Source organism: Xiphophorus hellerii, chromosome 11 (genome assembly GCF_003331165.1).
Source record: "Xiphophorus hellerii strain 12219 chromosome 11, Xiphophorus_hellerii-4.1, whole genome shotgun sequence".
Lineage (NCBI taxonomy): Eukaryota > Metazoa > Chordata > Actinopteri > Cyprinodontiformes > Poeciliidae > Xiphophorus > Xiphophorus hellerii.
Window position 1 is genome coordinate 5141314 of NC_045682.1, and position 21538 is coordinate 5162851.

The window sequence follows — 21538 nt, forward strand, 5'->3', positions numbered from 1 at the left end:
GTCCACTTCAGTGGTCTGTGTGCATTTATAACATAAAAATCCACAGGAAGCACAAGAAAATGGCTTTTAGATAGCTGTCCACTGTAGTGACCACTATGCATGAAAGGGATATTTAACTTATTTTTTTGTTGATCTGCACTTGTTCATTTTTAAAGTCACACTATGGTGGCCCAGAAGGGTCAACAAAGTGTAAAAGCCAAAATGCAACATCTTACGCCTCAATGGAAGATATGTTAAAAAGGAAGTTACTGTAACTCCATTTTAGTAAACTTTGTTGTAGCTCTCTTTTCCTATGTTGTTTCTGCTTGCTGATGCACTGTGGCTTTTGTTTTTGCTTGTTGTTGTGTTTGTAGCTCTGTTGCTTTTGTTGTTGTGTTTGTTGCTTTTGTTGTTGCTTTTGTTGTTGCGCTGTGGCTTGGCCACTGTTTCACAAATTAAAATGTGTTGTTATAGTCACAATGGCACAGTTTGTAGCTGCATGGAGTTTGTGTGTTCTTCCTGTGCATGGGTTCTGTGGTGGGTTCTCTCCAGGTACTCGGGCTTCCTCCCACAGTCCAAAAACTGTCAATTCTCTCTAAATTCTCCCTAGGTGTGTGTGCATGATTTGGTTTGCCCTGTCTGTCTCTGTGATGGACTGGCAACCTGTCCAGGGTGACCCCGCCTCTCGCCTGTTGACAGCTGGAGCTAGGCACCAGCACCCCTCCCAACCCCAGTGGGATAAGGGCGTAAGAAAATGGATGGATGTATGTTATAGTCACAACTAAGAAATGGACAGGAAATGATTGAAGCAGTACGAAAAGTCCAAAGAAGAAGTTTGGGATATTTTGAAAACCTGTTCATAGATACAACTTTACAAGACAACCTTGCTCCAGAAAAGTATAAAGACATTTTTGCATAAATTTAGTTAACTTTAGCTTCATCCATTGTCATTTGAAGACAACCAAAACAGCATGAAGTTAAAGCCCGCATTCAGAGACACTTACTTTTTGCCACAGAGACTCTCTGGATGCCAGGCTGGAACAAGCTGCAACAAACCAGCAGTTGCCCAACTGTCCCTGATGTAGATCATGTGCACTGATGCCATCCACAAACAGGTGAGGGTCCTCACACAGTTCCTAAACACAACAGAAAACACTCAATAATTGCTCCATTTATTCATGGAAAAAAGCTTTCAGCATTTCTGAATCTATTTTAATGACAGAAAACATTTCTCAAAAATGAAGAAACATCAGGTAATTAAAACAGATGATCAAAAGTTACACAATTCAATACATCAATAAGCTTTTACATAAATATTCACATGTGATAATATAAATAAGTGTACAGTAGATAACTGTTCATTTAATAAATGAATGCATTTTCTAAGATTTTTTTCTAAAACAAAAATTAATTAAAAAATTTAAAAAAAAATATTTAGGGTGCCAATGTTTTCAAATAAATATTTTTTGAATATAATACAAACAAATACATTTCTTATAAGTTAAAAGAAATATAATTAATAATTTTTTCATCTATGTTATTATTTCATATTTCTGTTTAGCAGCATATCAACTCATTCTATCTGTGAGCCTTAGTGGGCGTGGTTAACACTGCTCTGGGCAACATGATTGGTCTGCAGCTCAGATGGTTAACCAATCGGGTAACGTATTAGCATTTTGGTGAATGACGGTTAAGTGATTAAGTTATTTTAAGACAAACTATAGGATGGAAATTGAGAAATGTTAGATAAAATACTGAAATACCCGATTTTAAACATGTAATAAAATAAAATCTCACATAATTCTTTCAACATTTAAATATTTTATTGTGTTTTTAATAAACTTAATACACATTTTAATAAATGACTGATACATGTGATACACACTGGTAGTTTCCCCCCCAGTACACCAACCTAATATTTAACATTTTTAAGTATTTAAGTGTTAAAATAACACCAAAAGAAGATCAATGTATGATTTTGGTTTTTGTTTGATTCAGAACTGTAATGATAAAAGCATAAAAATAGATTATTGAGGCCAGTTGATAAATCAGAGACAGACCATCTGTCCTCATGCACCGTCCTGTCACACTGCTGACCTTTTCCACAGGAGTAGAAGCTCAGATTTGCATTTGTGAAATCACATTTCCTGCTGCTTCTGTGACAAGGTTCATTTTTCAGCAACAATATGCAACGACTGAGAGCCCTGAAAACGCACTTAATAAGCTGCTGGACGCTTACACCTACCCACACTCAGAAAATATAAAATATAAAGCAGAAAATATAACCCACACATACACACACACACACACAATCACACTCCCCATGGTTCCTGTGATAGTGTGTGGGATGGTTAGCTACTACAGGAAGTGAGCCGCCAGCAGCCTCTCAGACATACAAACTCACAGTTCTTCACCGTTTTGTTTAAAAAAAAACAAAAAAACATGTTTTAAGATAAATGTAAAAAAAAACACTGCAATGTCCTGGAGGGACTGGTTTATACAGTCAGAAGAAAAAAAGTTATTAACTGAACTGCTGCTCAATGAGACAAAAGTACTTGTGGGAATTGGAGGTAGAAACTGTGCTCTGCGCACCGTGTTTCTCTTCTTCTCCATCCCTGCCAGTAGTAATTTCAACAAAACTATGCATCATGATGGCAGCAGCACTGCATGCTAATTGGGAGCTTTCCACTTGCTAAATAGAGCCAATTATTGTCCTGGTCTCTGCAAAACTTTGTTCTGGCAAGGCGTGCAGAGACCCTGAGAGACATGCAGAGGCCATAGCGGCCCAACCTCCTCACAGAAATGTTTTATTGTGCCATAAACGGAAGAGATGTCTGTCTTTTACTTTCTGGAAAAATACTCCTGTTCCGTTGCAGTAAACTGCAACCCAAACAACACCTGAAAAACGAAGAAAGTTGGTTGTGCAGAAGGCTTTACTAATGCTTTTCAAAGATGTATGGTTGCATATTTGTGCATCTTTTTGAAGCTATTTTCAAGTGCAAGTGTAAATGTAGAGTTGGGAGGCAAAGTCAGCAGCAGCTTATTTGGCTTTAAAGTGACAGAGACAATAAACAGCCCATTCTGAAAGGAGCTCAAAATGGGCAGAACTGGGCAGACTAAAATCCCATTATCTAGGAATTATTTTGTGCAACTAAATATAACAAATATAACAATATAACAGGTCTATGTTGTCCATAGACCTAACTGGTTCAAGGAAACATAATAGGTCACCTTTAAGCCCGGTGTGCAGCTTTGCTGTTAAATATCAGCACTTTTACTAATGTATAAAGTCATGTGTATACACACAAAGGGCTAGCACCACACATTCACAACTTATACAGGATGCAAGCAAGGTCAGCCATTTGCTGACTCTGCAAAGCTGAATTCTGCCAAAGCTAAGTTTTAATCAGAAGCAGAGGCCACTGCAGTGAGGTCTCGACTGACTCCCTCATCCCACGTTACATTCAGTAAAGCTGGGTTACACTGAGGGTACAGCGAGTAGGAGTGACGTATGGCCACCTTACATCTGAGTTAAGTTATCGAGGCATGTTTCTTCTTCCTGTCCGCAGCAGCATTGATTCCCAGAGACTGAGCAGCAGCGAGAGCTCCCTGTGGTGGCCCGCCGTCCACAGACAGACGCAGGTGGAAGAGTAATAGGGTATCGATCAGCGCCCGGCCCTGTAGACACTAAAGTGATGTGAATACTGTGGCTGAGCGCAGCCTTGTCAAACACCCTGCCACTAAAGACTTTCTAACCAGTTTCAGGGCCTTTTTGGCGCCATTCATCAGCCGAGCCCAGGGGGGAAAGGATCCATCAGCCTCATGCAACGGTTCTGTGCAACCAACTCGCTCTATTTTTGTCATCTTTTATCTGTTTCTGTCTCTCCTCCTCTCACTGAATATTTATCTCTCTGGAATAGGGCTGGGCGATATGGCTTGAAATGAAATCTCAGATTTTTTTCATACCAGATCTGATTTTTGATTTTTATCAATTATTGTTCTCACTTTCTTTTCTAAAAAAGAAATTACAAATAACATAGTTGGGGTTTTTTTTAAGTGACTTTTATTTCAATCAACCCTTCCATTAGTTGTTCAACGACATGTTGGGCGCCACGACATTACTCTGAAATATGGCAACCCATTGATGGAAAAAAAATCCAGATCTTCCAAATATTTAATCTTCAAAAGCTAAAAATCAATTTATCGATAAAATCGATTCATCGCCCAGCCATACTCTATAAATATCCTGCTGCTTTTTGGGGACAAATGTGCAAATTAACTCATAGAACAGAAGCCCAGAACCTTGTGAAGATTTTAAAACAGAGTCATCATCCACAGTGAAACATGTCCTGTACCGACATGGGCTGAATGGCTACTCAGAGAGGAAGGAGCCAAAAGACACAAGATGGCATCAGGAGGAAAAAACATATTGAAGTAACAGGAAGTTAAAGCTTTGGCTCAGATTGATCTTCCAGATGGACAATAACCCTCAGAATACAGCTAAAGTGATTGCAAAGCGGCTTCAGGACAACAAAATCAATGTTTTTTTCATCACAAAGCCCTGATTTCAAGCCTATAGAGACTTTGTGTGGCCTACAAACCTGATCCAGTTCACCCGGTTCTATCAGGAAGAATGGGCCAGAACTCCAGCAAACTATTGAGCGAAACTTGTGGAGGAAAGTTCGGAGGCAACGCTAACAAATACTGAGAAAATGTATGTAAGCTTCTGATTATGAATAAATAAATATCTGACATGATGTGAATTTTAAACAGAAGGGACAGATCCTAAGTTGAATTAAAACAAAGCCTAATCCTTAATCTTCCCAGCTTATTTTCTGAGTTTTTGTGGCCCCACCTGACCTTAACGTCCAGCCAGAGTTGAAATGCACTTCAGGCTAAGTCTGAGGGCGGGTGTGCAGTGTTTAAAACAAGCTTTTCCCAAAACCTTCATTAAATTTTGATGGTTCTGAGCATTTCAGTCCCTCAAAGGCACTCTTTCCTTAAGTAGTTTAATGTCTAACTTCATTATCATGCACTCCCCACTGAATAATACAGTACATCCAGAATGAGCTTTTAGTGCCCGCTGGGAAGAACAGCAGAGCAATCCAAGATCTGTTTTTGCGTTCACTGCACTAGTATCAGTAAGTTAAGGAGCCCAAATTAGTCAACTTTATTGGGTTATAATGCTACATCAGGGACTGCGCCCTAGGCTAGCATCTCTTATTGGTGTGTGATCGTTCCTGAAAATGAAGGCCGCCTGTCAAGGTTAGTGTCTCTTTTGAGATGGTTTTACCCGTCATACAGACCCACTTCTGCATAAAGACCTTTGCCCACATTAGCACATGAAGAGATGGCAACTTAAATCAGCAGGAAGCAAGCATAAGCAGGAGAAATGAATATTTACGAATGCAGTACAGCTGCTCGCTACAGGATGTTAGGAAAGAAGTAAATACTGGTTGTAGCAGTATATTCCAAAACAGACAAAGGGGTTATGGAGGCAGATAATGAAACACCACATGCATGAATTTAAACTATGTGGGATCCTATCTGTCCACAATTTTTCCTTCAACTGAATTTTCCTTTGCTGTGCTTGGATATGAAACTCAGCAAAGAACTTTCGTAGCTTACCCTCCCTGTGGAGGGTTTTCATTAACTGGAAGCCATAATCAACTCAAATTCAAAAAAATACTTTATAACCTTTTTTTTACATATTTGTCAAAACTGGCACCATGTTGTGACGGCCCTGCGGTGCGGTCCTGTGTGTGTGCTGTGTAGTGCAAGCTGTTTATCAATTAGGTCCTTGATTGTGGGAGGTGCCTCCAGATACCGGGATGGTATATAAAGAGCGCCGTTCCATTAATCAGGGTTGTGGCTGGCCGACAACAGAACCAGGCGCAGACGAGATCCGGACTCTGAGGCGGCGCTGGCACATCTTGTATTTTTAATAAATGCCTCTGAAGTGGTAAAAACTGTTGCTGGTTGCCGTGTCCTCCCTACTTTTTGTTGCGGCCATCCGAGCCGGGCCGTAACAATGTCGTGACAGTACAAGACAAACAGTGTGAAAAAAAATTAAAATCAATCTCCGCTGCCTTCCCCCAGTGTTAACTAAAAACAACCAATCAAAACCAGGAGGAGGGTCTTAGCGCTGTTAATCATTCTTGTGTAGTGCCGCTCTTCCTCCTCTCTCACCTTCCCTCCTTGCTCTCTGCTATGCTAAAGCTTCTTCCTGATAGAGTCTGGAATGGTAAGCTAGACAGCATAGCCACTGTTGACAATGGATAAATAATGTTCCTGTAACAATAAGTTGTTTCTCCTTCATTAGCACATTGAGCAGTGCCTACTTGAGGATGACATCATGACATGGTGATGTAAAACCATTTTTAAAAAAATATAAAAGTTACATTCTGCAGATTTAATCCCAAAGGGAAATTAAATGTATTCAGGGAAAAATGCTTTGTGAGTAATAAAGAAATATTTTTCCAAATATGTTAATGAGGTCAAAATAATCTAAGTCAATTTAGCACTGAAAAAAACAAAACAAAAATAACTTTTTGCTGTTTTGTTTTTTTTATTCTCCTAAATGCTATTTTTTATGAAAAAATCATAAACTTTGGACCTTTACACCAACAAACACAACAGAGTAAGTGACGACACAAATCATCTCCCACTGAAAACGGAAAGAAATCCTCCTCCTCCCGTGCTCTCTCCCTTCTTCCAGTTTTACGTCTGCATGACTGACATCAGCAGCACAGACCAAAACATGTAATCTGTGTGACCCAGTTTCCATGGCGATGCACGTTGGCAGAAGGAGGTTACACCATCCAGAACCACGGCCTGCTGCGCGAGGGGGATAACAGCGGCAGGGGACTCGGCTTGCAGAGTCCTGAGGCCCTGCATCTCATATCATCCACAGCTCCAATACATCACCGGCTTATACACAAGGAGAGTGCAGTGGAGCAATTACTGATTACTGCTGAAGTTAGCGGGGAATCAAAAATGATTAGTCATACTGTAGGGTTAATAATCTCCAATCCTGCAGGGACCTTAAGTACTGATAGCTGACTCATTTTGATGCTTTTAAGAGGCAAAAATACTTCTTAGAATTTATTGCAGGTTGCATCATCAGGAGACCCACACATGCACCACATTTTGTTTTTTATAGAGTAATAGTAAGTCTTGCTACATTGGGTGCAAAATTCAACTGAAGGTGTTTGACAGCTGTGAATATGTCTTTGCATTTTCAGAACACAAGAAAAACCTCTATTTCAATCACAGAGTGTCATATGAAAGACTTATTCACCAGGAGACAGAATACTTCCAGCCATTTTCACATAATTAACAAATGAATTTTACGTTTCCTATCAACGGAACATAGAAACACATTTATGATCTGCAGAAAAGACAAAAACAATACATACATAATGCATATGCATATAAAGCTCTCTATACTTACTAACTTCCTTTAAGCAACCATTATTGTAGCATACTGTATCTCAAGCTTGTAAAGATGTTAAAGCCTGCATTTAAAAAAAACCCTGAATATGTAAGTCGGATCACATGTTTGAGGAAGAAGAAACGTGAAATTCCTCTCTTATTACTCCTTCCTGTATGCATACAAATACAACATTTATTGCTAGATAAAGAAATATTCTGCACCGGGATCAGCGTTACTTGCTAAATTACTTTAACAAATCACAAAAAATATTTACAATTGTGTGAAGAAATTCTGACACTCTACCTGAAACATTCGGTTATATGGAAATTTGATATCAACTTCAGAAATACTGAAAAATTAACCAACAAATCAAAACAAAACTAGAAATCAGCAGTACACTTGGTCTGTTTCCACTGTAATCTGTGCAATCTCAGAATTCAGAAACAAAGTTAACATTCTTGTGCTAACAAAGGTTAGCGTAAGAATGCCAACATTTTAAGTTATGTTCAGAAATCTAAGATTAAAGTTAAAAAAAAATTTCCAGTGGTCCTAATACTCCGTTGTAAATTTGTCATCAAAATTTTTATGCTAACAAAAGTTGCCACTGGAATGTCAAATTCATACCATTCTTGAACTACAGTCAGCTGGGCCACAAAAAATTGTTCAAAAGGGCCACAAATGGCCCCCCGGGCCACACTTTGGACACCCCAGACCAACTCACCTGAGGCCTCTTCCAGACCACACGTCCAATCCTGTTGCCTTGGTGAAAGAGCGAGTCGTCAGTGGCGGGGAAGCGGGGGTCTTCAAACAGGAGGCCACTCTGCAGGCACTGCCTCTTCAGGGTGGAGTACTGCTGCCCCTCAAAGGCCTTCACCGAGGTAAACATCCTTCAGCCCTGAGGGGAATCACACAGGTGACAAGGTCAGATCATTTCCTCTACACTGTAATATATACAGATGCTGCTTTTCCATCCTCTACGTTCACCTAAATGCGCAACATGTCATCATCTCTGCAGCAGTCTGAAATACCTTCACAGTGGAAACAAAAACTCAATGAGCTCTGCTGCCCTGAGCGCAGCCTCGATTCACCGGGTTAAACTGATTAATCTGTCGATTCAATGATATCCTCTGGGATCTCATTACCGCTGCTGAGCATCGAAGGAGCTGAGCAGACATTGATCAGCTCAGGGCATGCAGAGGGATAAAGAGGATAATCAATACGGAGCCACTGGATGAATGGTTCCATCACTACCTACATTTATAGGTCAATACACAAAGGTAAAGGCCTTCTTTTACTCCCTCTAGGGGGCGCCACAGCAGGTGTCACACCAGCCATCATCCATGAACATTGTCTATGCTCTTCTTCTTCTCCAGCCTCATATTCAGCGTCTGTCCGAAACATTAATAATAAACATTTGCGAGGCCCATCGGCTCAAGGAACAAAACTGTGTAGCATTGATACAGACAACTTAGTTTGGATCGTCAGGTACTTTGTTACTGAGAACCTGTAATAAAGAAACAGTTGTAAGGAGTAATCGATAGCGATTTGAAATGTTTTAACCAAAGTAAACAGGAATGTTAGGAAATATCATGTATCCAGTTTGCTTTTTAGGTTTTATTTTAAAATGTTGGCACTTGGGATTGAAACATTAAATAAAGAAAGGACCACGTGTGGATATCAACCAGAAAGCAGTCCTTATTGTTAGCATTAACAGCTGCCATCAGTATGATCAATGTTTCACTTTAATGCCATGAAAGTCTAGTTCACCTAGCTAACAAGCTAGCTGACTTTTTGAGCAAGTGATAAAGTCAATTCCTGGGGGAGTGGGAGGTTGCAGTTGGAAGCTAAATCTGACAGATGGCCTTACTGTCTTGGCTCACGGCTGCGTTGGGGGAAACCATGCTGTCATCTGGCCACTGTGGAGAGCCAACAGCATTACCTGCAGAGAATGAACCCTCAGAGTCTACCGGGCCAAACACAACAACAACCACCTCTGCTGCAACCCGAGAGTAAAGGATGAACTTGTAAGAGCGAAAATATTCCTTATAAGGTTGTTTTTTCACTAAGGAAATCTGGCGCCAAAGAAGGTCGATTTGACCTGGCTCCCAGTTCCCTGTATGTGCGAAGCCAAGTGAGATGGATAGAATGTCAGGGAAATAAACTGTTTGGATAGATAAGAATAATAATGGGCTTGTTTTGCACTTTTGAAATGGAGCAGATGCTGGAGGTCAATAGGTCTTAACACTCCCTAAGAAACTCCAATACACACTCATTTTGAAAGCTGATAGAGTTCGTGCGTAAGGACACACGTCAAACACGGGCAGTAATGCTATTGGTCGAAACTTACCAACTTACACCAATGGAAATGAGATTCTATAAAACAGACTGACACTAAGAATACAATGAGATTTTGGGGAGAATTTGAGAATTGACTTTGTACTGTAAATTGATCTGTGGAACAGTGTAATAAATCTCCACCCGCCGTGGCCTGCAGTTGAAGAACTCGTCTCAGAGTATTATTTCTCATCTATAATATAATTAAGACCTTTTCTGATCCAACAAACTGTCAGTCGATACTGTAATTAACACAGCCATGCTAATGAATCTTTGTGTCTCAGATCTTCTAAACCTTCAGTAGTAACCAGTAGAGCTGCAGCCAAACACCAGGAATCTGGAGGCACTAATATAAAACAAAACATGTTTCCCCTTTAGCTACAGATGCACCACTTTTTTCACTACCGACACTGATATCTGAGGTTTGTCTTGGCCGATACCAATTCAATATAACAAAAACAGTGCTAAATTGACTTGAAAATAACATCAATATCGGTTGATATTAGTCATTTTTTTAACATATCGGTATCGGCCAGATAAATAAACAGGCGATATTTATTTTTATTTTGTTGCTGTGTTTCTGGTTGTTGTTTTCCCCAAAAGTGTCAAAACTGCAGTGAAATACATACAATGTCAGTAAATATTGATTATTGGTCACAACTGCAATATTAACATCAGATATCAATGTCAGTCCAAATTTTAATATCGGTGCACCCCTACTTAAAATCTTTCTTTTTTTTAAACACAGACATAAATGTACAGAATTACAAATGTAATGATTACTCTGCACCAGTACAGCAGATTTAAATGCACCAATAGCTTCACAAGCTTAGTGAAACATGTAAAAACAACTTTTATTTCTTCACAGTGCAATAAGGAATATAACAAATAAACACTTAAGAAACTGACAAAAAACAAAGGTTGACTACCTCGGTCAAACACGTAAAGATAAACTGCAACAAATCTTCTTTCAAAAGTTCAGAAAGTGCAATTACGAATTCTAAATATAATGTAAAGTAAATAATAAAGCATGATGTCACTCAAAGCACAAGGCACAGAGTTAGAGTGAATATGCAGCTGGAGTGGAGACACATGTTTGGGTGATATTTGATCAATGATGATTTAGAATTTTGACTTCAAGGGAAACTAAAGGAGATGGGAGAAAATTTCATGGGAAGTTGGTAAAAAATAAATGGCTCCACTTTAAGCCTGACAGGACTTCAACAACCGGTTTGATGTCCGACACATTTATATTGTCTCAACTCGACAAAATGAATCATTGCTGGTCTGGTCCTACAGAGGAAGATAACAGACAATAAAGAACAGTTTGAAAGACAGTTTGGCTGAAAATACAGCACTGAAACCAGGTGCTATTACTGCAAACTGTTGATCTCTGACAACAAAACTCTCACAATTGGAAGGTAAAACCCACTTGTCCACTTTCATTCCCCCTATTACTTACTAAACTGCATGAGAAAAATGTCCTCTTGTGAGGTGAGGGAGTCCAATGCAGAGGCTGCAGCAGCTCTCGTCAACCAGCTGCCCACCTAGACAGAGCAATGTTCTGCTCTGAAACCGACTCACAAACATAAAAACTGAACACGAACGCTAAAACCGGCAACAAATGGCCGCCGCTTGGTTGGTTCCAGGCTGTTGGTCAGCAAATGTCCACACTGATCTTATTTAAGTGCCTCATTCTGGCAGAAGTGTCACACAGAAGGGATAATGGTGTAACTGAACCACTAACATGGTGAATGCACACATAAACAACTGTAGTGCCTTCTAAAAGTAGCCATGCCTGTTGAACTTGTTTACACATTACAACCAGGACCTTAACATATTAATTTTGATTAATTCATCACATATGTTTTAAGGTGTTAAAAACGTTTACACAGACAATCACTTTTTCTTTTAAACATACAACGTTTCCAGTTGGAATCTTCATATCTGCGTGTTTCTGGTACTCCCAAAAATCTGATGCACAAGCGACATTGGCAAACAACCATCCACTGGGGTTTAGTTTTTGCTTAGAAAATGATCTGATTTGACACCGGAAAAGACTATTGTTGTGTTAAAGTTTTGCTAAAACAGTTAGCCTATCAGCAAAGCCATTCTTAACATTTTTAATCCAGTCCCACCACTAATTTTATTATACTACACCACAAAGGTGCAGTACAATATTCACTTCATAATTGTGAAGAAGAAAAGTCACACATAAATTGGTGCCGACAAGCTTAACATTCTGAAACTCATGAAGGTTGGGTAGTTTTGAGTAATTTTAAAGTTCATTTATGAAAAAAAAACAGGAAATACATTGATCTGTTATGAGTCAAGAACAACAATCATCAGCATTCATAAGGAGACATTTAACTTTAGGAGCCCAGTTTAAACTTTGCAATTATAAAAACAACTCTTTGCAAGAAAAGAAAAAAATGCAATGGTTCAACTTTCTGATACATCTTAGCCACAAGATGGCACCAATGAGTCATCTGAGCAAATCATTGTCAAAAGAAAAAAGTAGCCCAAACACCAGAGCGGCCTGGGCAGCACCATGGACAGCTCCTGTGGGATTCCTGAGCCCCAATGGCTCTAAGGAGCCAACCTCGACAATCCACCACTTAAAAATTACACAAAAATATTTACTGTACATCTGAACTCTCCATCCCCTCCCTAAAATGTGGTGTTGGCAGTATCAGACTGTGGCAGGAACAGGAACCTGGTCAGTGTCGGTTTATCACATCAAATCCCAAAAGTGTAAACACTGTACTGTAGATTCTATTCTGTTCTGCACAAATTTTATAACATATGGACATTTGAAACAAAAGCTTTTAGTTATTAAACATTTTGAGTTAATAAATAAAAAAATGGGTTAAGTCAAAGACATTATTAGCACACAAGAAGAACCTCTGTGTATTTTCTTCTGATGTGGATGAACCATAATTAAGAATCTAATTTGTGCCTGTAAAGGTACATAATTAGGTGGAAAAGTAATTATATTCAAATCAAATTCTAGACTTTTTAAGAATTCACTTGGATATTATTTGCTGAGATGTATCTTAAGTGTACATATACATATATTTCAAACAGAAATATTAAACTCATAGCATCAGATTGTAGCTATGGTGACACAACAATCAAACTATGAAGATGATTCTTTGCACTTTTACAAAGTAAACTTGCTAATTAAATAATAAATTTAAATGTTAAACAATTTAGGATATTCTCACTATCTCTACTGAAAATGTGAAGTGAAATTTAAAAGGGTGGTACAATGTGTTTGCAACGTCAGTTGTTATAACGTGCTATATACGTCAAACATAACTTAAGAAATTTTACTTTGCAAAGTGACACCTTGAAATTGCTGTCTGTCTCTTTAAGAAGCTCCTGCTCTTTCCGACACTCCACCTTTAACACGTCATCACAACAATTCTCCTCCATGAAGCTGTTTACAACCATTCTTTGAAGCATTCTACTAGTAGTTCCTATAATGAGCTCAGCAGATGCTGAAGGAACTCAAGACTAGCCAGGAGGAGCGGCGTCTCAAAGGCGGGACTAGGTCCACCCAGGCATTTTCCACAGCCAAATGGTTGCCATGGGAATTAAAGGATTTTTCAGACATGCATGAAAGAATCAAGGCAACACTGCAGGTTTGTTTTTGATGAGGGCATAACATCATAACATGATGTAACGCTCAAAAAAGTCAATTTTATTAATACTGAAAATGTAACTTTACTATTGTACAACATATTAATAATAATATGCATTTATCACACTGTGCTACACTTCCTTTGATGATTGTGATGGTTTTTGCCGAAATAAAACTGGTGATAAAAAGAGTAATTTGATCTCCTGAAAAGAAGCAAAGTCTGGATATGACACAGCAGATGCAGCTGGACCTCAGTGGTTCCCCACAGTGGGAGCTTGTTGCTTTAACTGTTTTATTCTGGGTACAATGTGGCCATGCTGTTGCTAGTGACTTCAGGCAACTCTCTGAAGAGACAGCCTCAGCACTGATGTACAGCGAACATAAAGAACTGAATCCATAAGCCTTTTTTCATCTTTAGAGCCACGATGCATAACTCACACTGATAAACACAAAGAGCAGAAATAATAGGAATGATCTGTATGTTTTGTTGCTGAACTGCAGGTGAGATGGCACAAAGAAAACTGAACTTCAATGTAAAATAAGAGACCATGGAATGGCTCAATAATAGTACACAGGATTCCTATGGATTAATGGATGTTATGGACAATAGGAAAAGAAATTAAATATGTAATTATTTTTTTATATAATGATCTTATATTAAAAGATCAGTATCTTTTAATATTAAAAGATACTGATCTTTTAATATAGAGTATATAGTTAGCATATAACTATATACGCTAGTTATACACTAACTAGCGATTAATAAGCGATTAGTCGATTTAGTAAGCGATTAATCGATTACTAAATTAGTTAACAGTTATTTCAATAATCGACTCATCACGTTTAATTTGATTAATCGTTTCAGCCCTACTCAATTCTATGTCCAAACTTTTCCATTAATCAAATTTCCATATGCTTTTCATTTCCCGACTCTGTAGAAAACCTGCATAAGAAAGAAAGAAAGAAAGAAAGGAACAAAGAAAGAAAGAAGGAAAAACATGTCTGCCACACTCTGTGTCACTTGTTGTCAAGACAAAACATATTTTCCCTGTGAGAAACAATGACTACAACTGTTGACAGAACGGATGCAGGCAGCAGGAGGCAGCTGACTGTGGCAACATTCTGGTCAGAAATCAGAAAGGAGAGTGTGTTCTTGTGTTAGTGCTGGGGTGACTTATTGAGTCTGCTGCTGCTGACAGACTGATTACACTCAGAAGTGAACAGGGAGCAGTAATGCACCAGTATATACCACGGACAGGGAGGGAGGAAGGGATGGGTGCGCCACACCATCCCTGATCCAAACCAACGCAGCCACTGCCTCCGCCACCACCAGCCCACCCCCACTCCCCTTCTGCATCAGAGAGGAGGGCTATCCCAGCTTCCAACCCTCCCAGCATTGTGATCTCCCCTCTGCAGTATCTCCTCATGTCAGCTACCAGGGTTTGGCCCTGGCCAGGTCCACTTTGGTAACTTATCTAACTTTAACTGCTATTATTCATAAATTTTTTCTGGCTCCAAAATACCACAAATAACTATGTAACCGTCATTTTTGTTTCCTAACCAACAATCTTCAGACATGTTATTTCTTAATATTTACATGGATTTAGTAGGGGGTTTATAGGTTTTCAGCAGTTCATAAAGGACATAACATCAATAAATTCCTCTAAGAACTGAGGCATGAACATTACTTCTCAGTACTGCAGAATAATGACTCTAAGAAATATTAATCAATTACTCCGTTTTTCTGCAGGATACAAGTTCCTCATAAAGTTCCACTTTGAAGGCAGAACTAATGAGGTGTTTTTGTTCTCTGAGAGAATTACCAGTATTATAAAATTGCTTCTGCAAATAAATAGCTGTAGCAACGGTGGATTTGTTTTGGTAGAGAACTGTGCTGCTGAAATATTCGGAGCTGCAGTTAAACCATCATCACACGCCTGCGTATGACACAGAATACAAAAACAAGCAAAGAATCTCACAAGGAAAAGCAGAAGAGGAGGACTAGGGGGTTCTGATATCCAGGATGCATAATATGTGCCGCTATTTTTGCGCATCGAGGCGCACAGATCCTTTCTCGCCGGTGAAATGTGGTGCTAAAATAAAGCCGACCCCTAACCTGCCCCTTCAGTTTTGGCATAGCAACCCTTGTGCAGAGAGTGTATAAATCAGACTGCTACAGGATGTCAGGTCTGCAGAGGTTCGTGCGGCTCACCGACCGCCGCCTCTCCATCTCCAGCAGCCCTCTGGAAAGCACCTGGCTGCCCGGGAAAAGCAGCACGAACCGCAAGCACTGAACGGTTACCTGAACCGAGGCCTCTCCCGTGGCAACGTGGTTCTCTCTCGGGACCTCCTCCGGGGGCAGGGGGAGGGGGTCCAGCCGGTCCGGCTCGCACTCTCCGGGGGGGCTGCTGGGATTCCTCACCACGCTCTCTCTGGTCCTCTGACGGAGCTCCACTCCAGCGACAAGCCGCTGCGCCGCAACAGGAAGTTCATCTACCCAGATTTCAAAATAAGACACACTTTGTTGCCTTTATCATAATTTTAGTCGTCAAAACCAGTTTTAAATAGTAAATAATGTCGGTGACATCGACAAAAAATGTTAAAATAAAACACTAAACACTAAAACTAGCTATCTTTCTAATTATAAAATGTATCTATTTTGATTTTCAAGCGGCACTTTGAGACACAACTCTATAAAAAAGGGCTTTTTCAAAATTGCCGTTACCTTTACACTCAATTATTTTAATTTTAAGAGTTTATTAATAGATAAAATGCAGCAAAAACAATAAATATTTACCAAGCAGGAGCGGTTGGCAGCTAGCCTAGCTTCAGAGCGACAACCTACACTAATTTTGGTGCGTTCAATTCCTACACAGATATTAGATTTTCCGAGTTCCATGTTATAAAAAGTTAGATAGGAAGAATTCCACTTTATTAAACCCGACATTTTTTTTAAATCATTGCTTATCATATTTCAAAATTCAGTAAAGTTTCCTCTCAATATATCAGAATTATTTCAATAGTTTATTTCAAAAAGAGAAACTCATACATTGCCTAGACTGATTCAAACACACAGAGAGACATATTTCAAGGGTTTATTTGGATCATTATGACTTATTGCCGATAAAAAGCCAAAATTGCGGAGGTTCACAAAGGAAGTCTTCTGTGTGATCTGCCTGAACTTGACGGAGGTCTTCATTTCAACCGGAGAGGAGGTTGCGCTGGGGGGGTGTTTAAAGGATGATGGTAGGATGCTTACAGCGCATGCGCAGACCTTACAGGCCTGCTGTAATCCCCTCTGTCACAAACGACCAGAGGATGCAATATGCTGTAATTAAAGAAATAAAGTATCCGACTAATTACAGTCTTCCACGTGGTTTACCTCTGTCTGTGTGTAACATCCGGGCGCAAATAAAAAAATTAAGATGGATGGTAAATCACAGCATATTTTTTTATTTCTGCTTAAAAAAAAACTAACAAAAAAAAAATGGCAGTAACTAAGACATGAAAGCCAAATATAGTGGTGGATCAGTGTGACCAGGTTACAAGGAATTCCAATTTTAATCTGAAAAAATTTTTATTTTTCATCTCTACATGAATCCTTTGAATATTATTGTTTAAAGCAAAAATTGAGGCTCAGAAATGAATGTAAAACATCTCACATCTGAGTTGTTTATAAGGAGTGATTTAAACCAACAGACAAACCAATGCAAACAAACATTTCTAGGTGTATCGCTAATTATAAGATTGATTTGGCATGTCATTTAACTGTTTTTAAAGACTTTTACTGTGAAACCTTTTCAGTTTGTAAGAATTTTCTTTTCAGTGACTTTGGTTGCGCTGCAAAATTTCAGGTGGTCTTCAGCTATTTAAGTAATTCAGTATTTTTATTTACTTTTTTTTTACCAAGTCAAGTTAAGCTTCAGAAGCTCCTGAGATCAGTTCTGAATGTTATACTCAGTACAAACCCATTCAATAAATTAGGATATGATTGAAAATTTGATTTATTTATGTAAGTCCATCACCTAGTGAAAAACATTATATAAATGAACAAGACAAAGATTGATGTTTTAGCACCTTTATTTCTCTTAATGAGGATGACTGTATGATTAAATGTGTTATAAATTCATAAATCAAAAGGCATTTCTAAACATGTTTTCACTTGGCTGTCTTGTGTTGTTGTTGGGGTTTTTTCTTTCTTTTTTTTTTTTTTAAAGAAAACTCTATTAACATTGGCTTAGAAATAAGTTTGTAAATGATCCTGATTCTGCTGGGTTTGTTTATTGCCGTATAAAACCTAAATGTAGGCATATATACGGTTTCTAATTGTTAGAAATTGACATTTTGGTGCAAATTTGGTCAGAAGTGAAAGTATCTGGATGAGTTAAAGAGTGGTTCACATCTTGAAAGGACTGGAGCGAAACCAATAACTGGATATTTTCTACCCTGAAATATCTGAGTTGTGAAACAAGTTGTGAAAATGGCTTCAGGCGCCACCATGTGGTACATCATGAAAGTCGTTTCCACAACTAAATCAGGAACGCTTGTATTATCATGTCATGCCACTCTAACCTAAATAATTGTGCTTGCCTCTCCAGACTGAACAAATGACAGCATGTGAAAATGAAGCATGTGGAATCTATTCAGCCACTTATAACTGTGTTTGACCCTGAAAAGAAATGACCGATGCCTTACTTTGAACGCCAGCAAATATTTCTAGATAAATTCTGGAATAATTTTAGTGTGTTGCTCCAAAGCCTCAATTTATTTGTCAATTTCATTAATAATTGGAATTAGAAATTAAGTTTCTTTCATAAACCCAAACAAGTTATGTTATTTCAAAACATATCAGAGCGATTATTTTACTTCCACCTTCAGATCTTAATGCTTTCTGCTTTTTTCCCAGTAATAATTTATCCTCCTCTGCTGATGCTCATCATCAAAGGATAATTGTGAGACTTCAGTGCATTTTCTGTAAATCATAAAAAAGTTGAGAAACATCAAGAATAAATATATAGTGCAATAATTACCATTTCAATTATATACATTACAAGAAACATACCTAAGAAATGCCCCGTTTTGTTTCCCATCCTTATGATTTCCAACAGTGTGATTTGATTCACTTTTTTATTATTTTTTCAGTCAGCAATACAGAGTTATAACTTAAAAGGCAGAAATATCCTCTGATCATTTGCTGTCTTTTTTGTTCTCATTTATATGAACGAGGCATATACCAATTTAGAAGAGTATGGGAGAGAAAGAAAGAAAAAAAAACCTTGAGAATAGCAGTAAATAGATGTGTATTGTTAAGGAGTGGGGGGGATAGAAAACAAAACAAAAACACACACAAAAAGGCTGATTAATACATTTGATTCACTTTTTTAAAAAATAAAAGAAATCACAACAACCTGAAGTAGATTTAAAAGAAATTCAGTTCATAAAAGGAGAGAAATAATACAGAATATAATACAAAAATACAATTCTCTTTTAAATTCAGTTTTAATTAACCATCTTTAAAATTCAAATTGATGGTCATGTGAAAACATATGAATATTTAATATAAATTTTAACAATACTGGGAAATTTAAGCAATATAAATAAAAAAAAGTGAAGAGAATACCTTTTAATTTGTTCTATAAAATGTAGTAAAAAAAAATATCAGTTTTTGTCTGGGAAGAAATCAGGACACGATAAGATTCACTCTAACTTAGACCTTGACCCAGACTAGGTCAAAACTTTGACCTAGTCAAAGCCCTGATCTCTATCCTTTTGTGTGGTGTCCTAACTTTTTCACAACCATTCATTGCTTCACATATTTCTAAATTTCCATTAACACAAAAGACACTACAAAGTTTTGAATTTCCTCATACACAACATGATATGTCACACATGCTAGAGAAGTGTAAACAATAAATGTCTTTATCTTACTGACCACTCTGCACCTTTATGGAGGTGGATGATAGGAATGTTAGAACTTGTCAAATGTAATTCTGAAATCTGCTGAAATGTGTAATTTTCCTGTTGTCTGAGCTTTTTACTGCAGTTTTCCAGGAACTAGTAATAAGGAAAACCTGAAGGATACAATTCAAAGATGAGCCATAAACGTAGAAGTATTCATACAACTTAAACTTTTTCACATAATGGTCATCACTCTATGACCACTAACTTCAACCTATTTTTGTGCATTTTATGTGATAGAGAAACACAAAGTAGTGCATAATTTGGACACACATGAAAGGTGAATAATTAACAAAACAAACAACAACAAAAACATGAGCAACCAATTAAAGGCACCTTAATAGTAAACAGATGGAGTTGTTATGTTTCTGGACTCAGAAGTTTTGTTTTAGAGAACATAAGAGATAAACCATGTAGACCAAAGTTTAAAAGCAGAGTTAGGTTCCAAATCAAGCTTTGAACATCTCCCAGTTTCTCAGCAACTTCTCAGTTGCCAGTACGTTTGTACATCATGCAAGTGAATATGCACAATTCTCTGCTTTTTCCCACATTTTGAGTTGCTTATGCCATGTTGACCAAAATGAACTCCACGGGTCAATTTTGACATTTAAGCATAAGTTGGTCATATGAGCCTCAACGTGAAAAATGTTTGAACACGTTGTGATAATATGCTAAGTATATTTAGATATAGATACAGGAAAGGGACAGATACAGGAAATCCTTCCTGCCACATGCCATCTCACTGTACAATAAAAGCTAAATCATTGTTCTGCACTAATCAGTCCAATTTTGCACAACTGCACTGTGGCACACTGGCTGTACATATATTTACATATACATATCTGCATTTTTTGAATCTTTGCTAGGACTGCTCTAAGTTGCTTTTTATATTAACAGCATTTTATATTTTACAATTTACAGCATTTTATTTTTTATTTTTTATTTTATCTACAACTACTACTCAGTGGTAGTTGTTATTGTGTCTTGTCTCTATGCTGTAACTGCGAAGTAATTTCCCTGCTGGGATGAATAAAGTACTTCTATTCTATTCTATATTTATTTAGGTTTTCCTATATTGGGTCAAACTCTGTGCTCATTGCCATGTATATTCATTTATTATCTTCTTGTGTTCTGTTCTATGTATTTCAGTTTATTCTCTAGTTCGGTGTTAGTATGTCCCTCCCTTGGTTTTTAGCTTAATTGTTTGTTAATTATACACCACTCCAACATTTCCTCTGTATACAGCCTCACTGGCTGTAAGTTTTTATATTATTTTCACCTTTTTTATTGTGGTTGTATTTTTGACTAGTACTTATTTAATTTTGTTGTGTATTTACTTATTTTACTTTGTACAGCACTTTGGTCAATGCAAGGAGCTGTTGGAAGGTGCTGTATAAATAAAGTGTATTATTATTATTTTATTATTAATAGGTTAATCTGCCTGTTTTTCTTGTGCAAGTTCTGTAGGTTTTCTGTTTTAATGATTAGACTTTCACTATGCTTACCACAAGTTCCTGCCTGCAACTTTGGTCCTACTTTCAACATTTAAAAACATGTACATGCACCACTCTTAACCCATGATGAAACACAGTGGTGGCAGCATCATGCTGTGGGGATATATATATATATATATATATATATATATATATATATATATATATATATATATATATATATATATATATATATATTGTTGGCAGGGACAGGAAAACTGGTCTGAATTGATGGGAAATGTACCGTAACTAAATAAAGAAAATCCTGGAAGAAAGCCTGTTCGAAGCTGCAGAAAATTTGAGATATAATTTAGATCAAAGCATATTTATGTGTTAAGCGGCCTAATCAAAGCCCAAATCCATGGCAAAACTTGTAAGTTAGTGTTTACTGTTGCTCTTCATCATATTTGACAGAACCTGGGACTATATTTGAAGAATAATGCCAAAAATGCAATTTCTCAATATACTAGAAGTTGTTAACAGACGTACCCCAAACGACCTGCAGCTTTAATTAGTCAATTACAGGACAGGAGTGCCCAAAGTATGGCCAAATTATTTTGTTTGTCCCTGTACTTCAAGTCAAGAATGTTCAAAATTTGGCCAACAAATTAGAAAACAACTGATGTCCCCCAAAAAATGTGGAAATCAGCTCTTTCTTTTAATAGTGCAACAGTCCTAAACCTTTTTTTTTTT

The 21538-nt window shown here is 37.8% G+C and overlaps 1 protein-coding gene and 1 long non-coding RNA gene across 2 annotated transcripts in view; one reads left to right on the forward strand and one right to left on the reverse strand.

Moving 5' to 3' along the window:
- capn5b (calpain 5b) overlaps positions 1-15865 on the reverse strand; it is a 37488-nt gene extending 21623 nt beyond the window's left edge. Inside the window, exons 1-3 of the mRNA XM_032576500.1 lie at positions 15697-15865; positions 8136-8309; positions 984-1115 (exon numbers count right to left, since the gene is read on the reverse strand). Of these exons, the coding sequence (XP_032432391.1) occupies positions 984-1115; positions 8136-8300 (297 nt within the window). The 5' untranslated portion in view covers positions 8301-8309; positions 15697-15865. The remainder of the gene's footprint in view (positions 1-983; positions 1116-8135; positions 8310-15696) is intronic.
- LOC116728406 (uncharacterized) lies at positions 552-9909 on the forward strand. The gene is made up of 3 exons (XR_004340984.1): positions 552-563; positions 2682-2690; positions 9430-9909. It is a non-coding gene; the product is annotated as an uncharacterized LOC116728406 (long non-coding RNA).
- Positions 15866-21538: the final 5673 nt, after the last annotated feature.